We start from the raw sequence: 13,285 nt of genomic DNA, 5'->3' as shown, positions 1-13,285 counted from the left end.
TAATTTGATTCGTCAGTTCTTAGCAGCATCGTTTATAAATAGAATCGTCCGACTGTATGTGATCATACCCCATTATACCCCAAAATATTGCAACATCCACCATTAAAATACTTATAAAACAGGCAGAGGAATGCAGCATTTCCTCGATGGGACCGAGATTGAAGCTTAGATTGAAGTTCAAGACCTATCAGGTTGGCAGTTCTCTTTTGAACCCTGTCTAAGAGTTAGAGATGCACCAGCCCAAATGTGACAACAATACTCGATTCATGGGCGAATGGTGGCCTTATAGATAATACTTTGCTTGTAATTTCATAATTGTCCACCGTAGATATCAGGTGGTCCCTGTTTAGTGTATTATTTATGGAGACTTTGGAGAGAGCCGATTTTAGAGAAACATTTGAATGAAAACTTCTTTTAGGTCACACGAAATAGGAGAGATTTCCGCACGCATTACAAATCCGATGTGATTTGTACTTAATATAGCTGATCTCATAGTCTGCGATTGTATCCATTAGATAAATAAAACACTCTGCAGTAAACCAAGGAGACTAAAAACAGGTTACAAAAGTAAAAAGAGCAAATTTTGATCTCAGGAGCCCAGCACACTGGTTAATATTAAATTGGCAACTAAGTTCTTTCTGTTCTTTAAAATTAAAAGTTTTTATAAAAACATAACAACTAATTAAACAGTTAATGTATTTTCCTTCGTTGTTTGTAACCTTTTTTTTTCAAAATTCAACAAGAGTTTTAATGTTTCGTTGGTAGAAACCAAAAATAGAAATAATTACAGTCAAAAGAAAATATTCCTTTTTTTTTTTACACCTGACATTCAATTTTATTGATCTGAAAATGAACAGATATAAATTCCACTAATAAAAATCTCTATTATTATATATGACGACCTTTGTATGTGTGTGTGAGTGTGTGTGTGTGTGTGAGTGTGTGTAAGTGCGTGTGAGAGTGTGTGTGTGTGAGTGTGTGTGTGTATGAGTGTGTGTAAGTGCGTGAGTGTGTGTGTATGAGTGTGTGTAAGTGCGTGTGAGTGTGTATGAGTGTGTGTAAGTGCGTGTGAGTGTGTGTGAGTGTGTGTGTATGAGTGTGTGTAAGTGCGTGTGAGTGTGCGTGTACGAGTGTATGTGAGTGTGTGTATATATGTGTGTGAATGTGCGCGTGTGTGTTTGAGTGTATGTGTATGAATGTGTGTGAATGTGTTTGTGAGTGTGAGTGTGAGTGTGAGAGAAAGAGAAAGTAAGAGATTGAGAGAGAGGGTTCGTTTCTTATCGACTCCACAACGGCTGGGCCGACTTTTATGAAATTTCACACAAATGTACTTTATGTATCTAGCAGTGTTCTTATATGGGTTCTATATCGGAATGTCTTCGATAATCGAAAAAGATTCAATGAAAGAAGAAACAGGCAATTTTTACCAAAGATAACACCTTATACAGCCTAATATCCTAAGTGTATTTGAGAAGTTTTATTGCGAAACAATCAGAAAGGCGTGGCATATAAACTCAACAGTGGGTTCTTTGGGATGACAGGGACGCGTTCGAAATGACTTTTTTGTTTAAAGTACAATTGAATCATGATACTCGACTTTTTCATTTTAAACTTAAATTCAAGCCATTATCACCGCACCAGACATATAAAATTAACAATAGGTTCTTTGATATGACAGGGTCGCGTTTGAAATGAATGTTTTTATTAAGAGCACAATTGAGGCATGATACTTGACTTTTGTACTTTGGAACTTTTAATTCAAGCAGTAAGTTCTCTACAGTGCAATGTAGACAACAATATATTTTGAACTAAGTCACTTTGGTGAGGCATATGAAACTTCCTCCCGGTGCACCGCGATGGGTCCCCAATTAAAGGAGGCAATTAATCGATTTGATTGAAAAATTGATAATTTCACCGGTTTAAATGACAATAAAAAATATGGGAGGATTAAACATTGATCATCATTTAATCCCGAGACACGTCGGCTCACCCTGCTAAGATATTACAAAATTGTTTCAATATACAAATCTCGAAAAAAAATTGATTAAAAAATTTCTAGACACAATATATTCCAAAATTATTAGAATAGGTGGGAACTTAATTGCCTGTTCAATAATTTAGTATTATGATCATTAATTATGTAAAAAGTTATTAAGTGTATAAAAAAACGTTTAACATTTGCGAAAGGTATATTCAATACAATTTAATGGATTTCATATTTTATCAACTAAATGGTGTATCACAATTTGTGTTAAACACTTTTCTGTCTCACTAATCATCTTTCCCCTTTTTTGAAGACTTGTGACGTCATCTCCCAATTATGTTTTTTTTTAATTTGAAATGAGTATTAATAATGTGTATAATTTTGACTATATTTAAACTACTGTTCCAATAAACATTTAGGCCGATGTAACCTCCGACTTTCTTCAGGTGTATTTTGTCCAACTCGGCAATCTGGATGAAATTTCGAATCGATCCATTTGTTTAACCCGGCGGGTGTAGTATGTTCTCGTTCCGTCAGCCGTAACTGAGTCGAAATCTTATTGTAATCTCGTTCCGTCAGCCATAACTGGGTCGAAATCTTATTGTAATTCGTAATTACATTCTTAGTATCGGCCGCACTGAGGATTGAACCTTCAACCTCCAGAAGAGTGTAATATACAGCTTAATTTTACACAGTACATTATTCGTTAGGGTCCGTGCGGAATATAATTGTAAATTACTTAAGACTTCTGCACGGGCATAGCTGATGGAACGAGGCATGCTGTTTCCGTGGATTAAATAAAAGGTTTTGTTCGGAATTGCGTGCAGAGTCCCAAGTTCCACAGAAAGATTCTCGAGTTCAACAAGACTTACCTGAAGAAGGTTGGAGGTTATATCGGCGGAAATATTATGAGAATAACACTCAAGTTTTAATAATTGAAATAACATGCGCCACATCAAAAGTTTAACTCAAAATAGTTCCCAAAGCAGGAAGAGATAACTCGCAACAAACAGTAAATACAGCTCTACTTATTAGAACAGATGCACTGTATTGTGTCTCTAATGTATATTTCATATATATATATATATATATATATTTTTTTTTTTTTTTTTTTTTTTCAATTTATTTACATTTATTGCGTGTGTCATCTATAGGCTGGCCACCAGTCCCGCTAAAGCTGTGATTCGTCGAGACAACCGTCAGTTTGAAAATATCAATGAACGATGCCGACCGTCTGTGATCGCCATGAAATATGATACTTTAGAAAGTCAAGAATGGGTTGACGCCAAAGAAAGTCTTGAAGATACGACCAATCGAGACGAGGAAGAAATTGTTAAATTCCTTTGTTTTATGCTTATGGTAAGCTTTTCGGTATTTTCGGGGGATGGAGTAGTGGTCGCATTTCACTGGTTCGTGAAAATAATGCAAAACTGATAATTTAAAGACGAATAATCGAAAAAGAAAATTACTTTTATAAATCATTAATTTATTTCTGTCTGTACTGATTTTTTAATGACAGAATACAACTTGACTACAGTAAACCAGATATGAATATTCTCTTGAATAATTTAAAATTGAGTTAAAAAATAAACTGTTTACACGATTAGGTTATCCTGTTAATGTATCATTTTAACTCAATCTTTCATTAAATTAAGTTTTAAAATTTTATTCCTAAATATTGCTAACTTTTTGCGGTTTCTCAAAATGACACGGTTAATCGTCTGCTATTTTAAAGGGTTGTGTTTTGTTACATTTTGTTACATTTTAGTACATTTTGAAACATTTTGGATAAATTAAAGAAATAATTTACTATTAGAAAATTTGTTTTTCTTCTTCTTTTTTTCAATATTATTGTAAAAATAAAATCAGTGGGTTTTTTTTTTATAAATGGCTCTAAAATATAACGGAGTACAACGAAATATAACGAAATATAACGAAATATAACGAAATATAACGAAATATAACGAAATATAACGAAATATAACGGAATATAACGAAATATAACGGAATATAACGAAATATAACGGAATATAACGAAATATAACGAAATATAACGGAATATAACGAAATATAACGAAATATAACGGAATATAACGAAATATAACGAAATATAACGAAATATAACGGAATATAACGAAATATAACGAATAACGGAATATAACGGAATATAACGGAATATAACGAAATATAACGGGATATAACCCTTTAAAACAGCAGACGATTAAATAACGATATTCGTCTTCCATTTTGGATGAGAAACTACAAAATTACTAAAATATTCTTTTTAATTTGAAATTCATTTGCTTTAATTAAAAGTTTAATATTTCTAAATTGAAATCTGTTTTGAGTAATAGCACTTTTCACGAATATAATAAATAAGTAAGTCCTGAAAGACTATAAAATATCTCTGTATTTTGTTATTTGCTCTTATATCGCATGACGTGAGAGCGAGAATTAAGAAAAAAAGGTATATTGTTTATTTTCTAATCGTGTGTACTAATGTATATATCCTATTAATTAGTATATTCTATTTATTAACTAAAACAAGATATAGTTGATTTGATTTGTAATACAGTTTATTTAATTTGAGGTTCATTTGTTTTGCTTTGAAGTTCAGTTGTTATTAGAGAGATAAGTTTACAAATATGACCGAAGCGACGTATAAAACAAAATACGACTTTGATCACATTTACACAGATTGATCTCCGTGAGATGATCGTAGTTAACGTTTATCCGAAATTTACTTTTGGATTTATGTTTTTTTTTTAATACAAGTTCATCATCACAAAGCATTATACCTACTTTGAATGTTAATCATACTTACTACTTGTTATATGATTTCATTTTCATTTCAAAACTCCATTTCAGAAAACATATGAAGCATCACAAAGTGTATATGAGAAACTTCAGTCTACAGTTAGTACATTACTAAAGCATCCTACGTTGGCGGTAAGTAAACAACGTACCCTTTTCCTTTCATTTTTTTACAGTTCATTCATGTTAGAATTGTGAAAATTTAGATATAGACTTGTATTGTTTTCGTAAAGATATTGTACACAGAATCATCATAATTGTCCTGTTTTGTAGACTTTCTTCAGTTGGTTCTTCAGTTGGTTCGTGGCTTTTTATGTGGCAACTGGTGTAACATGCTCGTTACACTCGAACCGTGTCGCTACATCTCAAACCTCTCGGATGTCATCTGAGAATTCCTCGCAAAGAAAGAAACAAACAAACAAAAACAAAGAAAAATCCGACTCGACATCATTCTAAGTGCATATGAAAATGCATTTATTCGTGGTTCTTCCAAAATAATGCATTCCATTATCTTTCAAAAGTCTTTTCGCGCACAAATGTGTTTTACAACACTCTACAATTTAACATATGCTTTTTAAAAGTCTCTCTCCCCACCACTTGACACGTTCATCTTTCCCGGCCACATTTTGCTTCTCTTGCTTTACAACGAGCTGTCTTTTTTTCTTTTATTTTTCTCTCCTTCTTCTTTCCGCGATCTCAGCGCCTGCTTAATTTGCATATGTGTTAAGACGGCTGCTGCTGCTAATATTTTCGCTAGTCAGCTATCGTACGGCTACTACTGATTTTCTCACGGCTACTACTGATTACGCGCTATGTTACCATAAGGGTGCACCGCTTCGTTACACTGGAACCAAAACAGCTTCCGTTAAACTTCTCATATATCCCGCGTGTTAGTTTATCCTCTACAGAGAAAAATCGATCACAGTGAGCCCAATGCTTTCGTTTATTACGTTGTTGTTGTTGTTGTTGTTGTTGTTGTTGTTGTTGTTGTTGTTGTTGTTGTTGTTGTTGTTGTTGTTGTTGTTGTTGAGGAGGAGGAGGAGGAGGAGGAGGAGGAGGAGGAAATCATCATACCAAACTACTCGCACGAGAATAGATGAAATGTTATTAGTATCCGCGATCTCTCTTTTTCCTGGACTTTCAATTCATTTGTGCTAAATTGACATCCGGAAATCTTCAAGAAATCACTAAACGTCCACTGCCATTCACTACTATTCCCAGTCTGGATAATCAACTTGACATTTTGTAAATGAACTGTTAACAATTCATTGCGTGGGCTTTCTTCATTTAATTTGTGATCGATTTAATGTAACAGCTCCCCTGATCGACTATTTTCTATATAAAACGATCTTTAAATGACCAGTCCAACTTATGGAAGTGAACAGCGTCCCTCCATTAAATAGGAGATATATGAAACAACGGAACGAAACTAAGGCGGTATGAGTTATCTTCTCCTTTTCATTTTTGCTTTTACGATACATTCATGTAATAATTATACAAGCCTAGATAATAACTTGTACTATATATTAAAACCACTGTGCCAAAAATACTATACTCAATAATTGAACTGTTTTGTCAGGCATCGTTTCTGCTGTTTCTCAAAGGCTGTAACTGCCTGCCAGCCATGAAAGAGAAGGTGTTCGACACTTTATACTGATATCATTTTTATTCAAAAATCACCATGAAAACTACAAAGAAACAAATGGATAGAAATAAAAAAAAAAAGAAACAAGAGAAAACATTTCAATAGAAACATAGAGAGGAAGAGGAAACAGACAAATCAAAAAATGAAGGTAATAATTACCGGATTGCTTCTGTTAGTAGAAGTTAGAATGAACAATGGGACGTTATTTGTCCCTTGATCTCATTTCCTGTTTGAATCAAGTCCCGCAGTAAATAAGGTACTGTACTAACTGATAAAAACGATTAATTATCAAGTTATAGAAATTCTAATAACTACTTACGTTGAATGTATGATAAAAAAAATGTATATAATAACAATATATAACTCTATAAAAAGTCCATTTAGTGACGGTTACCAAGACTATAATTGTTTTCAAAACCATGTGATTTATTTCAAAGTTCAAGATTCCGATACACACAAAGCTGTCCTTCATCTTCGATCATTTTCCTCCAACGACGAAAATGACCGATTGCATAAAATCTATATATCTTATCTACATTCACGTATACATAAATCATATTTTTATTATATAAACCTTTAGAGAGGCACTACTTACGCTGACATATATGCCAAAGTTACTTCGCTCATCACCTTAAAGACTGTGGAGGGGGGACATGATTTGTAGATTGGTCCCGTTTTGCAGAAGACTGTCAATTGTGGGACCGTTTCGTGAAAGCTGCGTGTTCGATTACTAGAAAGGTAAAAGGTCGTCATTTGCAGATCGTACAGCATAAAAAAGCAATCGACAATAAATAACATGTGTTACAAGTATAATTAAAAAACCCATTAAAATGAAGCACGCCAAAGCAGGATTACATATTTACATATGTACAAGGGAAATTTATTTACACAGAAAGGTTACAAACCTTACAGACTGTGTGTGTTTGTGTGTGCGTGTGTGTGTGTGTATATGTGTGTGTGTGTGTGTGTGTGTGTGTGTGTGTGTGTGTGTGTGTGTGTGTGTGTGTGTGTGAACTAGCATGCATGTAGATAAATGTTCGTTGCGTGTATGTATGCGTGAATGTACACGAGAGTGTGTTGAAGTATACGTTGGAAGTCCATTTTGTGTGTAAGAGTTTGTAAAATTATGCACAAGTATTCGATCTTACCTTGGAGAAGGAAAACGCCCTGCTTGGGCGCGTCTAAGATTTGCGTCCGATCACATTCGAGGTTCGAATTGAAAGAGGAAGATCGAGAGAGAGAGAGACGCGGAACAGGAAATAGAGAACGCTACCTGTTGGGCAAAACGAGGATTACCACAAGGGCAGGTAACCGATGCGTATTGAAGGTGTGGTTGTAATGTTGTAGTAACACATGTTAGATTTAAAAGGCATGTGCCATTAAGATTCTCGTCGCCGCTACGAAATTTCTTAAACCATCACTGTGCTGTGCGTTTAATAATTGTTCCTGGGGCAAAAGCTTCGTTGATATCGCGAGCTGTTTCAGCAGTTTTTCGGCCTAGCTTGACTTAAAATAAGAAAATTGTGCCAATTTGCATTTTTCCCATCTTATATCCAACGTTCTGAAAAGAAGACATAATTGTCTTAAAACGAATGTAATTAAAACGGTTAAATAGAGCGAAAAACGTTCTTTAAAATGATATATAAAGTAAAGGTATTATAACGAAAACGTATTTAAAAATACATCAATTGGAATCAAAATTAAAAATTCTGCGAGAACTTTCATCTCAACCTAATATATATTTTATCTATATTTATGTATACATAAATTATATTTTTATTATATAGGCATTTTTACATGATGTATATGCCAAATTAATCTAGAAGGTAGTGTTTTTGTTTTATTCTTTAAATTTCTATGATTTTTTTTATTATTCTTTGAATTCTAGGAATCAGTCGGTCAGAATGGATTGCCTCCTGTAAAACAGAGTTTAACAGATGATCTCAGAGATGGCATTTTGATGACGCTTCGTCAGAATTTTGATGAAATCGAGACTTCTGCATTCATTAAGGTGAGTGCGACCTGATTATTATAAAGAATTTATCGATTTTCTAAAGCTGGCGAATATTTATATTTATTTTGTGCATATTGTTTTTAGTCCACGTTTAGATATGCATTTTAATAGAAAAAAAAGCGTTATCTTTCGTCAGAAAAAATTTTCTTTATTGTATTGTCTATTCGCTTCGAAAGGTCATATGTTTAGATACACGTTTGAAATGACCATACACCTAAGTATTTACAAAGAACACACACACATACACACACACACACATATATATATATATATATATATATATATATATATATATATATATATATATATATATATATATATATATATGATTACTTCATTTAATCACATAAATTAATATACGAAGATCAAAGAATTAATTGTAGTAAAAAGATCAACTGTCAAAGAATTTGAATAGACTGACTTTACTTTGTATATAAGTCTAGCAGGGATGCTCGGCGTTGTCCGGAGCAGAAGTGTAGCGTATTTCTATTTATATTCCTACATCCCTCTCTATCTTTCTCGCTTTACATCTCCCCCCCCCCCACATTCCTCCCACCCTCTCTTTAACCATCTCTTCCTCTTCCGCCTAGTCCATTCCTCTCGAGAACATGCATGCGGACATACACACATACACATAGAAAACTCTCCTTTATCTAATAGATTACTATAGTAATGCCAGCATTTTCTTTCCAAATTAATACATAACACTGAAAATCTAATCATTCTCGACGAAACCTAGTCCAGTTGATCTCTAGAGAATGATTTTTGTTCTAAATTTTAGATATTATTCTGATCAAGAATATATCAACTTTGTGGGTGTTTGTTTTGCATTTTTTTATTTTTAATGAACATACAAACAACTGGACTTTATACAATAGACTACATATTTATTTTCTCTTTCCATTCTGCAGATTGCCGTAGCTCTCGCCCAAAAGTCTGGAGAATTCCCGTATTTTGTGTCGTCGTGCCTGGAGAACAAGACTCTGAGTCGCTACCTGCACGAATGTTCCAGAGTCACGTGGCAGATGGTGATTCAGACTCCGGCGATGTGTCTGACGACCGCCGACACAGTGTTCAACCCCGACCGGCACCGGCTCTGGTGGTCATGTGACAAGGGAGATAAAACTAACATCAACTTCTTCGTGTGGCCGGCCCTTTATGATTACGAAGAAGGCGCATTAATGGTCAAGGGTGTGGTTCATGCTAGCTAAAATCAAAACAGAAAATGATTAAAAAATCCTGGCAGATCAAGAAAAATAAAGAGGGAAAAGAAAGGGGGGTTAAAAACTATGGAACTGGGGTGTTTTTTGACGAAGAAGAAAAACTGCAAGTATGAATTATGAGGAGGGACGTTTAAAACAGGGGTGATATGTAAGCCATAAGTGTACCAGCAATCCCTTACGTGGTTATTTTTATTTGTTTATTTGAACGAAGGGCGATCAAACATACGATGTGAGATAATGATTAAGGACCCGGATGTTGTTAAATAGTATTTCTCGTGCTTTTGAATTTTGGAGATAAAGTTTTACGATTTGTATTATTTCAATTATTTGGACTACTGTTGAATATTATTCTCACAACATTTCGGTCGATGCAACTTCAGACCTTCTTCACATCTATCTGCCCTCAAGAACCCGTGGCGTAATGGATAAAGTACTGTTAAATTCAGCTCTTCTGAAGGGTAAAAGTTAAGTCCTTACCGCGAACACTAGGAATACAACTTCGAATTATTTAATACCTCTGCCCAGTAATATCTGACGGAACAAGATAAAAGGTTCCGTTCGAAATACAAATTCCCGAGTTTAAATTAAAAATGATTTCTGCGTTCAGCAAGATATACCTGAAGAGGTCAGAGGTTACGTCGGCCGAAACGTTGTGAGAATAACGCTCAAGATAAAAACAGTAGTCCAAATAATATAAATAATACAGCCTTTGTTTGTGTGTGTTTTTTAATCAAAAAGAAATATAATTTATTTAAAGGTATCAAAATAGAAAAAAAAAAGCACAAGAACAAATTCGTGTTAGAGATAAACAAACAGCGGAGTGGAAGGGTGATAAAAGATAATTAAATATAATTGAAGGAAGCAGAAGGCATCTGACTGCATGTGTTCCTTGTCAGGTACGTCGTACTCCTTATGCATTACACACCACACACGCAACCCTCCACACATTAAACATCGTTAATTCATTACCTTCACAGCAGCAACCGTATGGTGATTTGCCTGTCTAGCCACACTGATGAACTGTGAAACAGCGAAACAGTACTGTATGTGGAGGACTATATATATATATATATATATATATATATATATATATATATATATATAAAACCATTGAATTTAAACGAGGTTGTTGATAGGACTCAATTAAAAGAGTAAGATATAATTTTATTCAATTACGGTAAACAAAATTACCATAAGTCACTACAATAAATTTACTGTTTCAGTCTTCGCCCAATACTTTTATAATCAGAAGTCTGTCAAGATATGACAACAGAGCATATAAAAATGAATAAGCATTTTGCTAGATTCCAATATCCAAGAATTTATTCATCTAACCAATTAAAGTAACCAGTTGGGAGACCACTGGAAATGGACAAATGTGAGTTATTTTGAGGTCGTTTGAAAAAACAAATGAGATATGATATTGTCTTAGTTCATCAGTTAAAACTTTACCGAAACCTTTCGCAAATGTGCAGCAAAATAATATTTGAATAAGTAAAGAATATTATACTTATTTTACAGCTCTCATTAATATTGAGCGCTCCAATGTAAACACAGTATGTATTTTATGCATTTTTGACCTGGAGGTGTAAAATTAATTTGAATAATATATATATAACACACATATATATATATATATATATATATATATATATATATATATATATATATATATATATATATATATATATATATATATATATATAAATTAGGTTTTTAGGGGGTGAAAAAGAAATCTATCAGAGTGCTCAATTCTAAGGAAATCCGAAAATAAGAGCGTATATATATATATATATATATATATATATATATATATATATATATTATATATATATATATTTACAGAAAGTCTCATCTAAAAACTTTCTGTAAACAATATATATATATATATATATATATATATATATATATATATATATATATATATGAGGTCTGTCTTCAAACTGAACTATGCATACATTTTACGACCGATATTGAATACTCTAATCTAATACCTGAAATAATGAAATTTTTACTTGTTTTTTTTTTTTTTTTTGCAAAATATGATCGTCTCAATTAAGTCGTTTTTATGTCGTGTTCAATTCTTGCATTTTTTTTTTTTTTTTTTTTTTTTGCCTTTTCTCGTATCGGAGGAACTTTCTATGATATTAAAATTGTCGCTTAAGTATTTTTCTTAAATCAAGGACCTACTAATCGTAAGAGCGCGTTAAATTGCATTAACTCTATTTAGGTCGCTGTATAAATATTCATAAGGTCGTCTTCTGTATAATAAAGTTGTGAGACGAAATGTCGTCCGTGTGTGAGTGTTATCGTTTCTATGTGTCCCTTTAAAATCTATACTTATTTCAAACAAGTATACTGAATTAATTTCACAAGCAAACAGTACCTTGGTAAAATAAATTTTCATAAAAATCTTACTTCAAATCACTAATAATTTGGTAAAAAAAAAAACGCGTGTATTTTATCCTCTAGTTATTTATACAGTCAAGAGTTAAATGTTTATAAAAATTCGTAAGTTATTATTTTAAAATGAAATAATGCACTTTTCCAAGAATTGCATAATTATTTCAATTTCAGTTTATAAAAAATTAGATTACAGTTGATTCGAATGCAATCGCATAATTCTCATATATATATATATATATATATATATTCAATTATATTTCACCTTTTATTAATACCAATCTTTTAATTTATTAAACTTGATGAAAGTGCAGCGCGTATATAAATAAATGACAAAAGGTCTATATTCGACATTTCAAGATGTTGTCCATCTTACCGTTTATTTATTTAATATTAAAATGTCCAATTTTTGGTTGCACCTGTTTCGTAGCGCAGAATCATTCGTGCAATTAATATGTCAATTTTTGAATTTATTCCGCCCTTAACTCACCAGAAGAAAACAAAATCATCAGCTTTAAAAGAAAATAAAGGAATACGGGTAGGATTACAAAATTCGAAAATCGGAAGAGACGTTGCAGTTGTGTTTTTAGTTACACCATCTTTGAATTTTAATGTTTGATGTTGCGTTACACTCTGGAGTGTCCACACTAATCGATGTTTGTTTTTCAGGTTTTCTTGCAACTTCTTTCAAGGGACGATGATGAATAACGCTCCAACGGATTCTTTTTATGAATTAATTTACAACTTGTAGCATGTCCATTATGATTTGGAATGGCTATATTTTTAGGTGAGAATGTCATTTCTACCTTTTAAACATTTTGAAAGGATTAAGTCTATCAATCAGCTCAACTTGAGGAGCAGAAATATCTATATTTATTTATTCAATTATATTTCACCTTTTATTTATTGACCAATAAGCTCTCTCCTAATCTTCAGATTTTGTAATCGTGCCCATATTCCTTTAATTTCTTTTCAAGTTGATGAGTTCCTATTCTTCTGATGATTAAGGGCGGAATAAATTTAAAAAATTACATAAATATATGATCGATTCTGTGCTACGAAACAGGTGCTGTCAAGAATTGAACATTTTAACATACAGTAAGAGGGTCAGCATCATGAGATTCGAAATATAGACTTTTGACTGTGTGTGTGTGTGTGTGTGTGTGTGTGTGTGTGTGTGTGTGTGTGTGTGTGTGTGTGTG

The 13,285-nt window shown here is 32.8% G+C and overlaps 2 protein-coding genes across 4 annotated transcripts in view; one reads left to right on the top strand and one right to left on the bottom strand.

Annotated features, from left to right (window-relative positions):
• LOC145277596 (uncharacterized) overlaps positions 1-7,678 on the bottom strand; it is a 137,417-nt gene extending 129,739 nt beyond the window's left edge. Inside the window, exon 1 of one of the 2 annotated variants that reach the window (XR_013868166.1) lies at positions 7,592-7,678. The gene's annotated coding sequence lies outside the window, so the exon portion shown is untranslated. The remainder of the gene's footprint in view (positions 1-7,591) is intronic. The other variant, XM_080129111.1, reaches the window with a different exon arrangement.
• LOC145277595 (uncharacterized) overlaps positions 1-9,718 on the top strand; it is a 117,922-nt gene extending 108,204 nt beyond the window's left edge. For both annotated transcript variants that reach the window (XM_080129109.1, XM_080129108.1), the window contains exons 3-6: positions 3,139-3,343; positions 4,853-4,933; positions 8,332-8,454; positions 9,369-9,718. In XM_080129109.1, coding sequence (XP_079985235.1) covers positions 3,139-3,343; positions 4,853-4,933; positions 8,332-8,454; positions 9,369-9,668 — 709 coding nt within the window. In that variant the 3' untranslated portion in view covers positions 9,669-9,718. The remainder of the gene's footprint in view (positions 1-3,138; positions 3,344-4,852; positions 4,934-8,331; positions 8,455-9,368) is intronic.
• The last annotated feature ends 3,567 nt before the right edge of the window (positions 9,719-13,285 follow it).

This window comes from Euprymna scolopes, chromosome 6, assembly GCF_053919585.1.
Source record: "Euprymna scolopes isolate OS-2025 chromosome 6, ASM5391958v1, whole genome shotgun sequence".
In the NCBI taxonomy this organism is placed as follows: domain Eukaryota; kingdom Metazoa; phylum Mollusca; class Cephalopoda; order Sepiida; family Sepiolidae; genus Euprymna; species Euprymna scolopes.
The sequence above is the reverse complement of the archived record's forward strand: the minus strand, read 5'-3'. Positions and strand labels throughout refer to the sequence as shown.